The sequence below is a fragment of the Dermacentor albipictus genome, chromosome 1, assembly GCF_038994185.2.
Source record: "Dermacentor albipictus isolate Rhodes 1998 colony chromosome 1, USDA_Dalb.pri_finalv2, whole genome shotgun sequence".
NCBI classification, from domain to species: Eukaryota; Metazoa; Arthropoda; class Arachnida; order Ixodida; family Ixodidae; genus Dermacentor; species Dermacentor albipictus.
The window spans coordinates 405,649,264-405,662,897 of record NC_091821.1 but is presented as its reverse complement, the minus strand read 5'-3'; the positions used below and the strand labels follow the sequence as shown (position 1 = coordinate 405,662,897).

The following is a 13,634-nucleotide window of genomic DNA, read 5'->3' as shown; positions in this document are numbered from 1 at the left end:
TCAATCTGCACAAATGTGACACCTACTGTGAAATGTTGTAAGGCCGCATAAATTTGTCACGGCTGCTTCAGAAATTTGTCCTTTTTGGAAAAACCTTTTTGCAGAAATGTGAATTATCGTATTTCATGACTTATAACGAAAACTGAAGCGTTCGCGCTCCAGAAGTGCACAATGTAAATGCGTTGTCATCATTAATTGAAATCAGGAAAGTATTGACAATTTAAAAAAATACATATGCCATGGAGGCCTATTTCGATACCTTTGGCATTGGTTTTGTATGTCTTAAAACACAATGATGACAGATAATTGAGTAAGAGAAATACGTTTTATTCACTGACATTTCTGTTTTGCTACGTTTTTAACATGTTGCTGATAAGGTTTATATAGTGTTTGCATCACACTTTTTGGAAATGCGTAATTGTTTGTTGTAATATAACGACATACTTCTAGACAAAAATTGTGCATAACGGAATCGTTTTGTGCTCGTGAAACCTGCTGTGCTCCAGCAGGAAGCAACTATGTATTGCTTCTATAGCTTGGCCAAGAAATGCCACATCTGTGGCGCCTCTTAAAAAAACTTCATTTGCCCATGTTGTTGCCTGGTGTATCCTTGCTGCTTACAGATGTTGCTGGTCACCTTGTTGCTGTGCGCTCATGGAACACGGGCACTGAGGCCATACGAGCCGCTGGACGAGGACTCTAATTCGGGCATCCCAACAGTACACGCCGCTCCGGCCTTCGGTGATGGCGATACACCGCAGGACGATGTGCCTACACAAGAAGACGACGTGATGGAAGATGTACGGAATTTTCGGTACCTTTCTGTGCTTTTGCGTAAACCCCAGAAGGCGTTGTTAGCTGTGCACCGTGGCGGAGACTGTTTTCGTAGCGATGCGATCCTCTGGGCCTGCAGCCTGAGCGGCATCATTTCGAGAGAGAGAAAACAAGGGCAGGAAAGGCAGGGAGGTCAACCAGAACAGCATCCGGTTTGCTACCCTACACTGGGGGTGGGGGAAAGGTGAATAGAAAGAGGAAGAAAGGGAGAGATTAAGCACTGAGTACGTGTGGGAGGGACACCGTACACAATGACACTATAAGCGGTCTCTTAAGTCCGTGCACTTCAAGTACTGCACTAGTGCACGAATCGCTTTTCGAGCCAGTGACGTGTGTGGCCACGGTCCAAGTATCTTTGACTCGGTGAACGGTCTCGAGTCCAGTCGGCGTAAAGTTGCCCGCAGAGAGAGGAATTGGACATCGTAGCGAGGGCAGGTACACAATAGGTGCTCGATGGTCTCCTCGCACCCACCGAAGTCGCACATCAGGCTCTCGGCCATTCTCATACGGTAGGGGTATGCGTTCGTGAACGCCACTCTCAGCCACAAGCGACACAACAAGGTTGTTTCGCCGCGGGAAAGGCTAGATGGCAGTTGTAGCCGTAGCGTGGGGTCCAGTTTACGTAATCAGCAAGTGAGGGCATCATATCGAGCTGAGCGAAACACCGGCATGCTTAATGAGCAACTTTTGTGGCTCGTAGATGCTCCACATTACCATGCCGTCTCATGTGGACTACACGGTAACCGGAGCGAGGCAGAAAAAACTTACGATCGACGCAAATTTCACATAGGCAATACTGTGCACGTCACACGACTGCTTGGAGGTCGTCGCATATGAGTAGCGCAAAATGGTTACGTCGTTTTCTTTCTGTTTCTTTTTTATTTTTGCGAATATTCAGCGACCCCTTGACTATATACGTGCTACATCTTTGCCCATAGGAAAACCATACAGATATATACTCGTGCTCTGTTCCCAACTTCTGCATACCGCATGAATCTTTTGAGCTCGAGCAACAGCGCAGCATCCCTGACTAGCTTCCAGGTGACAACTCCGTTCGCAGACATCAGATGCTTCGTTTTTATAACGGCTTAAATTTTGGAGCTTCGTCGGTTGCAGGGAAAGCAGCAATACTAAGCATGCAGTGACGACTATATGTTGCCACTCACAGCATAGTGAAAAGAAACACCGGCCATACTCTAAGTACATCGTCTTCGTAAGTTCTAAGTTCTCCTAAGTTCTAACTTCGATGCCTTCAGTAAATGGATGTATATGTTGCCTCTGCTAAAACTGTACCTGACAGGGACTTTCGTTTTAGGTGCTCTGATGCAGTAAGGAGAAGTTCTGCACCAATATGTCATTTCTTCGCAGCGTGAAATGGTCTCTTTTGAATGTTGAGAGACGCTCGCGCCTGAATGCGAACACAGCTTTTGGAGTACGTCTCTTCAAACAAGTCCTAACTCACTTTGCTTACCCACACGTATCACAGTTAGTTGCTGCTGCTTGTCTTCTCGTGTCCCTCACGCCATTGAGAGCATTTGATTTTCATTGGTTGCTGTATATAAGACTACAACAACTAAAAAGATATATTTATTGTTCGAGCCACGAGATTAAGTTGTTCAGTTAAGCCTCACCCCCTTGCTGATACAATTCAAGACAGCTGGCACGCCACTATTTCGTTTAGTGTATTACAGTGTGCGCTTTAGGAATCATAGGTACTAGTGAGCTAGCATCATGCTGCAAATTGTCTAACGCTGTGCCCATCATGCCTCAACTTGACAGGTTGCCTTGACGCAGGTGATGAAGACTCCCGTAAACATAGAGAGCGAAGACATACAAATATACCCAGAAACAAAAAGCATTTAATAGGCTTCTTATTGTTCGCTCTACACTTTGTACTAGCCCCGGAGAAAGTGCCTTGGATGTCTAATGTAAATGCGGGTCAGCAAAAGGTTTCAGTGAGGCTATGTGGGTCAAGTATTCAAGACCTTGCTCCCAGACGCAAAAAGAGTTAAGGCATACTGGCTTACTCGCGGTACCCGTGAAAGAAAGCGTGAAAAGCTGGAGACGAGGATCTTTGTACACCGCGCACCCATCACACTTTTCGACAGGGTGCCTTGAACCGTGGAGTCAAGGGCGACTTCGCGCCAACGTGATTGATCGCCGTTTCAATTGTAGTTCCCTTGCAAGTCCCGCGTTTTGCGCTACGCCGTTTCATTGATACAAAGAAATGTGGCCATCCCCAAGGCGTTTGCACTGGCGTGAAAATATCTGTACAGTGTAGGTCGTACTTTGTACGCGTGTGGACAATCTTGTGCAAGCAAAGGGAAACTGGAATTCCCTTTGGGATGTTCAAACTGAAGAATTGCTGGCACCTAGCATTGAGCGGCACTCAATCTCGAGACAATGGAAGGGCAGAAGATATGCTTCTTTTTTTTGCGTGACACAAAGGCGATAACTTAACGCTAATGTGTGCAAGACGAGAACGAAATATTCATATTAGAAATGGCAGTCAGCGACTGCAGTGCACTTCATATTGTCATCTTATCTGTATATTCTTTAGCGAGTGTTCCCAGTAACGTCGCAACCAAAATTTTATAAAATGAAATTTGCGGCTGAATGTGGCATAAACGAGCAAAGTAGTGACGTGTAATTGTGTTCTTTGACACGCAAGCCGTCTAAATATCCTAAGTAATTCTGAAACAGGCCCCCGCAAAAATCTCCTAAAGATTCTTGCGTTTTCCTTCACTTTTAATTTATTTTAGCCTCCTTAGAAGCGTTGCGCTACGTGTGGAAAGGCTTCAGAGCCAATTAGATATTTCAGTTACGAATCGCATCGTCTGTCGGCCAACAGTGTACGTACAGTGCGCCATCTCCAAAATAATGACATGAGACGAAATAAATGGGATTATAATTGCTGGGAAATGAAAATCACGAAAGAAGCAAGAGTCGCTCATTGCAAGACAAGTAATGCGTGTCGCTTAAACGCTTATGGGACAGCTCCTTGTTAATGTTATCAAGCGGCAACAGGCCCCAAGTGACAAAATCTAAACCCACTTCGCATTACGCGCGCCATTTTCTTACTTAGGTTCGGATCCACCCGTGCAAATGTTGATTTTTTTGTTCCCTTTTATTTCCCTATACTTTAGCATTTCTACATTCCAATGAAAGAAAAAAATCTTTCTTTGTTTACATTCTCTGCTGACTGCGTATAATTGTGACTAATAAGAATCAGGCCCATCTTTTCTTCTGGTTCCTTACACAAGAAAGTCGCATTAGATACTTCTAGTAGATACCTTTAACTAGATTATCTCACGACGCCCGCAATGCCTTACTGCGATTCGCAGCGCTACTTAGTCAAAAGTTGAGCATCTTTAGAAAAGAGGCTCCGCTGTTTTAAACAATGTAGTCGCTCGTTTAGAGACGCGAGCATGCACTTGAAACCAAGGCAAGACATGGCCACGAGTCATTCTGTAGACGCGTCTTCTGTTACAATTGTTATCCTTGTTGTGTCATTTATACTTTGATAGGTTTTTGTGATTGCAGCTGTCATAAAGACACAATAAATATGTCTTGATGTTATTACGTAGTTGTTGTTAGACTATGGAGAGCCAAACAAGGCAAAGTGGTAACAAAAACATGGATACTTGAAGTAATTTACATTGGCCAAACAAGGGTAGCCACAGAATGGAACCAACAACATTTCGACAAGGGAATGTGTCTTCGATATGATGACGAAGAGTCCGCCTGTCGAAAGCTTCTCTTGGTTCCCCGTTGAAGGCCATAGGGTGTACAGTTATGTTTACAATGCAGTGAAAAAAACAGGCTATCAACGAGCTCCTCCCAATAATTTGCAAACTTCTCCCGCAGGAAAAAACACCACTCACGTGGCAGCAGGCGTACCATTTCTCGTACCAGATCAGGGACGCGAAGGGCAACACGCAACATCATAGCGAGCAGAGCGACGTAAGGAACAACCGCCGGGGCTCCTACGGCTACAGGGACGCGAATGGTGTCTACCGGCACGTAACATACGTGGCCGACAGGAAAGGCTTCAGGGCGTGGATCAAAACCAACGAACCCGGCACCAGCAACCAGTCACCCGCTAACGTCCACATTACTGCCGAGAAGCCACCTCCGAAGGTCGTCGACCAAGCCGCCACCCCTCCGGCCAAACCGAAAGTCGACGTAGATCCCACAGACGTGTTCTCTGCTCGGCCAGCGGTCTCAGCCGTCCCTGCGTTTACTCACCCGGAAATGGTTCCCGTCCACCCAGACCACACGGCGGGTGTAGTGCCTGCACCTGCCGTATCTGCCACACCAGCTTTCCAGGTATCGGCTGACGGGTACGAACTTTCCAGGCCCGTGGCTCCGATACCAGCCATCGACATAGCCACTGGCGTCTACCCTACCTACGACTCGAAAAGGTTGTCTGGAGCTGGTTATGTTCCCACGGACGACGGTACCCATAGTGCGCTTCCCGTTCAGGATTATCAGAGGGTTCCCGAGGTAGGCGTTGCCGACTTCGAGTACTACCCAGAGCCGCAGAGGGTTCAACATTACGCCGGCGCAGACGCAACACAGGGCTACGTGTACGATCCGCAGTCCTCATATTCAAAGCAGGCTATCCCTAACGCTGTCCCTGTTTACAAGTCCGTTCGCCAGTTTCCTACGCTGACCTCGTCTTCGGAGAAGAGGACTGACGAGTCGGACCAAATTACCCAGAAGTATGGGATTCCCGTGGGCGTCACGTACGTTAACCCGCAGGACGTGCACCGCCCCTTCGAGCGACCACAGTCGTATGACATCGCCCCGACCGGCGTGGCGGCTAGATACAAGAAGTACCTCGACTGGAACCGGCAGGGCAAGCTCCGCGACTGAGTGTCTGTCGAGCGTGGTCGCCGGCGACGTCGCTTGTAAATATTCATGGCCTGGTGCGTGGTCCTGTCTGTGGGTTGTTTCTCGATCGTTATTCTTTGCATGCGTGGGATTTTTTTTTATGGCGCGCTTTGTGCTGGTACAACAAAGCTTGTCTGAGTCTGTGTGCCATTGTGTTGTGATTGGACTCATCGGTAACAATCGGCGTGAAAAGTTTGCTCAAATGAGGCAGCGATGTTGTTTCAATAAACCTCACTTCATGTTGTGCCAAATGAACCACGTCTCTTCTTGATAGAGTGAAACGGTACATCGCCTTCGCGGCCACGAATTGAACGCAATACGAGGGGGAATTTAATATTTAAATTGCATCTATTATGAAACATGGCAAGCCTCAAGAAGATGAACACCGCTCCTGAAAAGGGAAATATTTCTCTTGCTGAGCATTAACGGGAGAAGGGGGGGGGGGCGGAGGTGCTTTTCAGTAGGCAAACGAGAGCACCCCTAGTTACTCATTACGTGTCTTTGCGGTGGCCTTATGGAATACGGTCGTGTTCGCCGAATGAATACAAGGCGCACTATGTGTAATCAGCAATTAATTTTTAGCGCAACGGAAACGCACTCGTTATAAACAATACAACAAACCTAACTTGCTAATATTACTGTGTTTTCCTTTAAATGCTTGTCATTTAATGACAATGGTGGTGCGTGATGTTCATCTTATGTGTACCTGTCGGAGTGTGCGTAACGCATTATCCTGCTTGTTTTCTTTTTTTTTTTTAATTGGTTGCCACAATGCTGAGACTAGTGTCGCCGCCACGCAGGTTGTGCGCGCTTTTCTGGCAGACGTTTTTGCTTGCAGTAATACGTGGTACACTTGGAGATATTAACATGCTTTAGGAGTACGTATAAAGGACTGGCTGCTGTCATTATATGGTGACTTCAGCTGTTTCTTTGATTTCTATTTCAATGAGAACATGAAACTTGTCTCTCTTTGGCGCCTATAAAATAATGGTTGAACGAATGAGTGGAGGTAAATGTCGTATTTTGTAATAATTACTTTGGGAAAAATTTATTTCGGCTTAAGAATTAAATTTGAGAAATATACATACGTATGTAACCTAGGGCTGCAAAAGCTTCTGTATAACAAATGGTGGTTTCGTGAACGCTGACCACTGAAGAAGGGCTATTACCCCTAAAAGAAATTTTGTAATCGCGCGCTCTCTTCTATGCAGTTCACGAACGAACTGCGAGAACGCTACCAAGACAGTTAATCATTTCGACTTCTCACGGGAATTGTCTCATTTTTCTTGGATCATCAACGGAGCCAAACACTTCCCATAGATCTTAATTTTGCTAAAGCCATTCTAAACTGTTTGTGCAAAAGAGGGAAGCTATCGGTAAACGCTGTTGATATACTGGCAGTTTCGTGACATTTATTCGCTTTAAAAAGGCACCTCTGTCTTGTTATCTAGCTTACGAGCTGGATTTCAAAATATAAACAGGAACATCAGGTGGCTCCCGTGCGAAGCAGCCGCTTCCACAAAGGACTAATATGGTGATAATGCAAGGTGAGAATATACATATAAGGCGGTGACCAAGCTAAAGTGTGTGTTTGTGTGGGGGTTAGGCGGGGGTGGGGGGGGGGGGTGCGGGAGGTCAGGTTAAATTATAATGGGATAGTTCAGCTCGAGAATAAAGAGGAGTGCATTTTATATGGATCGATAAAATTTTGGACCCTAAGGCTCTTTGTCTTTTGCTGCGATGCCCCGCGCTTATGTGTTCATGCCAAGATTAGCCATTGAATGCAATGGATGATTAGAAATAAATACTGCAAAATGAAAGGGGCTGTTACAAAGTAAGGTTTCAGATAATGATTGCCAGATCATGAGCTTTCCCACTACCTTGATTCGGCTGTCAAAATAGTCGCGTCACAAAAGATATGTTTAAGCTAACTTCACAGCATTTGTAATTGCATGTTGTTCTTTTATTTAGAACTTTCTTTACTTCATAGTCACCTGTGGCTCATAGTGAGATCGGGCTCACGGCCAGAGGTAACCCTGTTATGAGGATATAAATATGACAAATTTCAATTATCAATGATCATGTTTACTCAAGCTTCGTTGTTAAATAATACCACCTCTCCTACTCTCCTTCATTGGGCGCATGTATCACGGTTTTCGCAAAGAAGGACATGAATTACTATATGCCCAAAATTCTAAGAAAAACTCACACTTTTGTTGATTATCCATCAGAAAGGAATTTTAAATTGATCACAAGCGCTTGGTCTCTATTTAGAGTAGAATTTAGAACTTATTCTGCGTTGAGTCAAATGGTTTTGGCGACTTCATGCTGCTCATTTTGTGACATATTATTTTATATTTCACTGACAAGCGTAGTTTCCTTCATCATTAAAAAAATTGATTTACCCCAGCAAGTATGTCAGAATGCTAACGGTGCGAATAGTTTTTACTTGCTGTGATATTCACAGTAAAAGAAAAATAACAGACGATTTTACGTTCATCCAGCTTAAAGGTATACGTTGCTACGGCAAAATGTTGCACAAAGAAAAAAAAAATACAGCAGCTTCTAGGATAAGTGTGCAATCTGACATGTCTTCTTTATAATTACATATTGTAGGATTTTGTAAACTGCTCACACTATTAGCTAATTCCGTACAAAAAACAAGCGGCTTTCTTCTCTTTTGAACTTCGCGTCGCACACAAATTAGGCGCTCAAGTAGGCTCAGCGAAAGGAAGGAAGTTTTATTAGAACACATGGATTGATTAGCGATCAGCAATCAAGAGCTTCAAAGGGAGTATTTCCGTCCCTACCCATATAAAGTATTATTTAAACGAAGATATGAGCTATATTGACATATCAGCGACAGAACACTGCCGTTCTTCTTTTTTTTTCTTTTTGCGTCCTGTAAGATGTAAGCTAGTAAACTGACAATGAATAAAATGAGGCCGATGACTCTGGTTGTGAAGAAACGGGGAATAATGGTCCTGTATTCACAAGAAGCTTTTACGTTAGAATTGTTCGTAAGTGAGAATTCCAGCCAGTCCGGATACGGGGCATGCTAGCAGAACCTGGCTGGTCAGTGGAAAAAGGAACTTACGAACTAAAGGCCTTGCGAATTTGTGCACGGAAGCTTGAAAGAACGACGACAGCGAGCGCTACCTAGAAGAAAATACACGCGTTGAATGAGCGTGCAGCCTTCTGTCCCTTGCGGCAGATGGCGGCAACGTGTGCATTTTAACCTCCTCCTCGATTGGAACCGGATCAACAAGGATTGGTGAGGAGACGTGCTCGCTCGTGGGAGGCTGAAATAATGCCCTTTCTTATCAAATCTCTCTCTTTCTCGTACATTAGTTTAGGAAGCGGGTGGGAAGGAAGCGATGAGAACCGCGGGGGCAGGTATAGTAATTCGTGGCACATGGAGCAACTTATGCTCGCATTACCTTACAGCTCACATAGGAGGGCGACATACTTACTCGCGAGTACGCGGACTATAATTCCGATAGTCACTTTTGCCGCCAACTTACACGTTTTCCTGTTCTTGAAAACGCGCTTTTATATCAGCAGATATCTTTTCTCCTATCTTCAGTGCCGAGTCTGACAGCTTAAGTCCTCGTATCCCATGCTACCTCATCCATGTTAGCCCTCCATAACACACTCCTGCCATGTGCGTCTAGTGCTAGGACCTTTGTTGCTTTACAACTAAAAGAACCCAAGGATTACACCTCTTCCCTAGGTCCTTGTCGCTAAAGCTGGTGCAGCGAAAGGTGTGCGGTTGGAAAAAATCTGCCCAAATGGAGAATCATTTAAAACGATAATAATGTTTACTATTGTTCCCGGCCTCCCCTAACACTGTTGCGGACACAGTGTAACTGGCCAGCGCGGCTAGTTTTAAGAAAACGCGGGTCTAACGTGTTGGTGCGATGGAACAAGAGATGGAGCTCAGTGACGCAGTAGAAACAGTGCGCCGGCAGCTAAGGCTTCTCACAACACTAGCGTGATGAGGAATGTCGCCGTCAGTGTTGCAGACATCGCACTTCGCTTAGCCTCTGCACCATACCTCGATAATGCACGAGGTGAAACCGAAAGAAAATTGCTGGCGTTTGAGAATTGTAATAGAAGCCCTAAATAAACAAGGATGAGACGAGTACACGCAGGACTCGCGCACCCGCCATGGTTGCTCAGTGGCTATGGCGTTCGGCTGCTGAGCACGAGGTCGCAGGATCGAATCCCGGCCACGGCGGCCGCATTTCGATGGAGGCGAAAACGCCCGTGTACTTAGATTTAGGTGCACGTTAAAGAACCTCAGGTGGTCGAAATTTCCGGAGTCCTCCACTGCGGCGTGCCTCATAATCAGAAAGTGGTTTTGGCACGTAAAACCCCATAATTTAATTTTAACAGGACTCGCGCTTATACTAGTCTCGTCCGTGTTTCTTTCGCGCTTCTGTTTTCTTTCTCAATTATGAACCAGCTCGCCGAAAAAAAATGTTCCACTAAGGCGTTTGTAGCTTGAAATTGACTGTCCGTTCCGCTAAGACCATTGTCTTAGCGGAACGAATCACGGTTAGGTCGCGGCCATGTGACGGCTGCGCTCAAAGGCTATCTCTAGCGCTTCGGCGCGGCCATGGTGGGGCAGGCCTACAGCTGCTCAGCAGGAACGCTAAGGAACAACACTCATGCTACACTCTTAGGCAAAGTTACACCCTTTGACTTGCCCCTTCTGCCACACAACAATAATCGTTATCTGCCTTGATGCGTTTCCTTTCTTTAACGCCGCGAGCCCGGTAATTTCCAGTAACGAACGGCACGCGCGTTATCACCATAGAACAGTTTACACCCTTTGGAGTGCCCTTTCTGATAACGCGCGTGCCGTTCGTTACTGGAAAGTTCCGGGCTCGCAGCGTTAAAGAAAGGAAACGCCTCAAGGCGGATAACGATTATTGTTGCGTGGCAGAAGGGGCAAGCCAAAGGGTGTAATTTTGCCTACACTCTTAAAACGGTTGTACCCTTTGGGGTGGATATTTGTCCCACAACAATAATCGTCATCTGCCTTGCTAGCGTTTCCTTTCTTGAAAACTCGGCGCTCGTTACTTTCCTGTCGAGAATGCTACGTCACACTAATAACGCGCATGCCGTTCGTGACTGGGAAGTACCGGGCTCGCAGCGTTAAAGAAAGGAAACGCGGGCTAGACAGATGGCGATTATTGTTGTGGGACAAGATAAACCCCAAAGGGTGTAAATTTTTCTAAGAATGCAAGAGTGTAGAAGCGGAAGGCAGAACTGTTGCAGGGGGTGGCTAGAATAACGGACCCTGTTGCAGAACTCACGTAGCAGAACTGACTTATAGCGGGGCATGAAGGTGCGTTATCTTGTCTTTGCCATATTTGGAACCAAACACATTGCGCCTGTCTCAAGTATCTGGATAGCTTCCCATCACATCTTCGCATCCTCCTCTCAAGGAGCGCGCATGCGCCGTCGATACCCTGACAGCACGATAGCGGGGAGGCAAGTGCTATCGCAATAATCATAAGGCGATTTTTATCCTCCATCGTATGGAGTCAAACTGCTCTTTCATGATGAAGTAGCAGCGGGAACACCGTCGCTTTTCGCAGCCATTTGTCGTGCGATGGCTAATCACCGAACTGCACGAAGTAACCCGTACATCTTGTCTATGGCAATGAACACTATCGCGCTCATATATTCTTTTCTCCTGACACAATGGGTGATCGTCTGCTAAACATCCTACTGTGACCGCAGTCAAAGTGCCAAACTTGGTTTGCTGTGTCCGTCCGCCTGAGTTTTCCATCATACCACCGTCGTCAGGCCACTCTCCTCATGGGGCAAATAACATGAAAACTTCGCCCGCCATTACGTATAAAATCTACGTGTCTATAAGCAGTTGAGCTTGCGCCGCACTAGCAACTGAGCTACTGCTCAGTTGCTAGTGCAACGTGGTAATTTGCGCCGGATTTCGTGGCGCCTATGCATGCCCTTAATTCGGAGGCCTCAAAATTCAATACTGTAGTGGATGATGACGACGTTGTGCCTATTACAAAGAAGATGATCTTACGAAAAGATGCCGATGTGTGCTTGGATAACTTGCTGCTTTTGCATTAAAATAAGTATAGAGTCCTAATAATAGCTGAAGTCTGACCCGTTGCGGTTCCAAAGGCACTTTGTTGCTGAGCACGAGAGAGAAAAATACAGAGAGAAAAACATTTTTAAATCCGCCGGAGTAGCTTTGTCACTGGCTACTTCGTGTTGGAAGGCACGTATATTGTAGGCAATGTCCAGTGAAGACAGTGTGCAGCGAACTAGGTACGTGTCCCATGTACATACATGCTCTGTGCCCAGCTCGTAAGAATGTTAATGCGCCCGTCGAGTACTAGAGCTTGGAGGTGAAGCCATTCTGCGTTAAAAATGCCACGAGCGCTCTTCTTCCTCGCAGTGCAGTTCGAGTGTTGTTCGGTGACCCCAGAACGGGAGGTCACGCCCTAAATAGTCTGTCGTACAAGCCGGACAATCGGCGTCGAGTCTCTGACGTTTTGCGCTGCAATCAGGGGCCATATAACGTGAAACTATTCTAATATGTTTTTATTCCAATCTCCTGACGTCAAATTTGCGTAACCGCCGACGCAAGCATCGGGCGGTCACTCCAATCAAATGCTCCCCTCGTTTATAGGAGGTCACTTTTCTTTTCTTTAAAAATGAATAACATTGGCTGCACTGAGCGGCTTGTCTTAGCTAATTGGCTCACAAGAGGCGAGGAGCACGCTCAAGTGGAGCGGGCTTCGATGGGGCCGATACACTGCACTAAATATGGATAACCGGATTAAGAGGGTGGTGCCGGTGTCTGTGATTGGTCCGCTTTCTCTTACTTAGCTTGCACTGGCTCGTCGACAATCGCGGCTGCATGCAACGGAAGCTTAAGAATAACGCTCAAATGGATCCTCAGCAAGAAGAGTTGGCAGAACGAGGTCGTAAACCTGCCGAAAATGTTTGAAAACGTTACACGGCCACGCAAAATGTTTTATTACACGCAAATAAACCCATGCTCTCCGGCAGGAGCGAGTAGCCAGCACCTGAGCGATCGGCGGCAGCCACCTTTAATTCCTTTCGGAAAGAGGCAGCCTGCGGCTATTGCGAAGAAAATTCAGTTTTGTTAGGTATATTAATGTATCTTTAACGCGTACGCTTCCCTTTGACGCGGTACGTTGTTGCGGTTTTGTGACGTCGCGTGAAGGGCAGGTGAAGTGGGTGCAGCCCGAAACCTTTTGACCAATAGCCGAGGGCTAATGGCAAAAAGGCGTCGAATCAGAAATAACTATATTTGTTTTGCTCGATCAAATTATGCATAATCATTGTGCACACGTCATATCAGATGGGAAGCTATCGCGGTTTTCGTGACGTCGCGTGACAGACAGGCGAAGTGGTGGTTGTCCAAAAATGTTTTTGACCAATCGCGGTGTGCTTATTGCAGAATTGGAATAGAAAAGTTTGGAACAGTTTTACGTTATAGCGTCCCAGGGCTGTCGCAGAGGATATACGAGAACGTCTCTGGATTAGCACGTGCCTGACTGTTAGTCGTTTGTCCACGATGTCGCCAGCATGATTCCCGGCTTCTGTGGCCGCACTTCAGAGGGCGTTAAATGCAAGGGTCCTCCTTGATTAGATTTAGGTTGGCGTGGAGTTTGGTTGCCCCAATGCTACTTGTAGGCTTTCCTGATCCGTGTCTCCAACTTTTCAATTTCTGACCTGGAGAGGTTAAGGAATGCCGCCCCGACAAAGCTCATGGCTCTAGGAGTACATAATACCCTCAAAGAGATGTGGGAAGCACAATGCTTCCCACAACTCAATAGGCTCGCACTCACGAAACCAGGTAGAGATCTGCTTGAAAAGATCCATAT

At 46.2% G+C, this 13,634-nt stretch overlaps 1 protein-coding gene across 2 annotated transcripts in view; it reads left to right on the top strand.

Annotated features, from left to right (window-relative positions):
- The window catches only part of LOC135903541 (uncharacterized), a 267,224-nt gene extending 261,270 nt beyond the window's left edge, over positions 1-5,954 (top strand). For both annotated transcript variants that reach the window (XM_070532142.1, XM_065433851.2), the window contains 2 exons: positions 624-800; positions 4,702-5,954. In XM_070532142.1, the coding sequence (XP_070388243.1) occupies positions 624-800; positions 4,702-5,712 (1,188 nt within the window). In that variant the 3' untranslated portion in view covers positions 5,713-5,954. The remainder of the gene's footprint in view (positions 1-623; positions 801-4,701) is intronic.
- Positions 5,955-13,634: the final 7,680 nt, after the last annotated feature.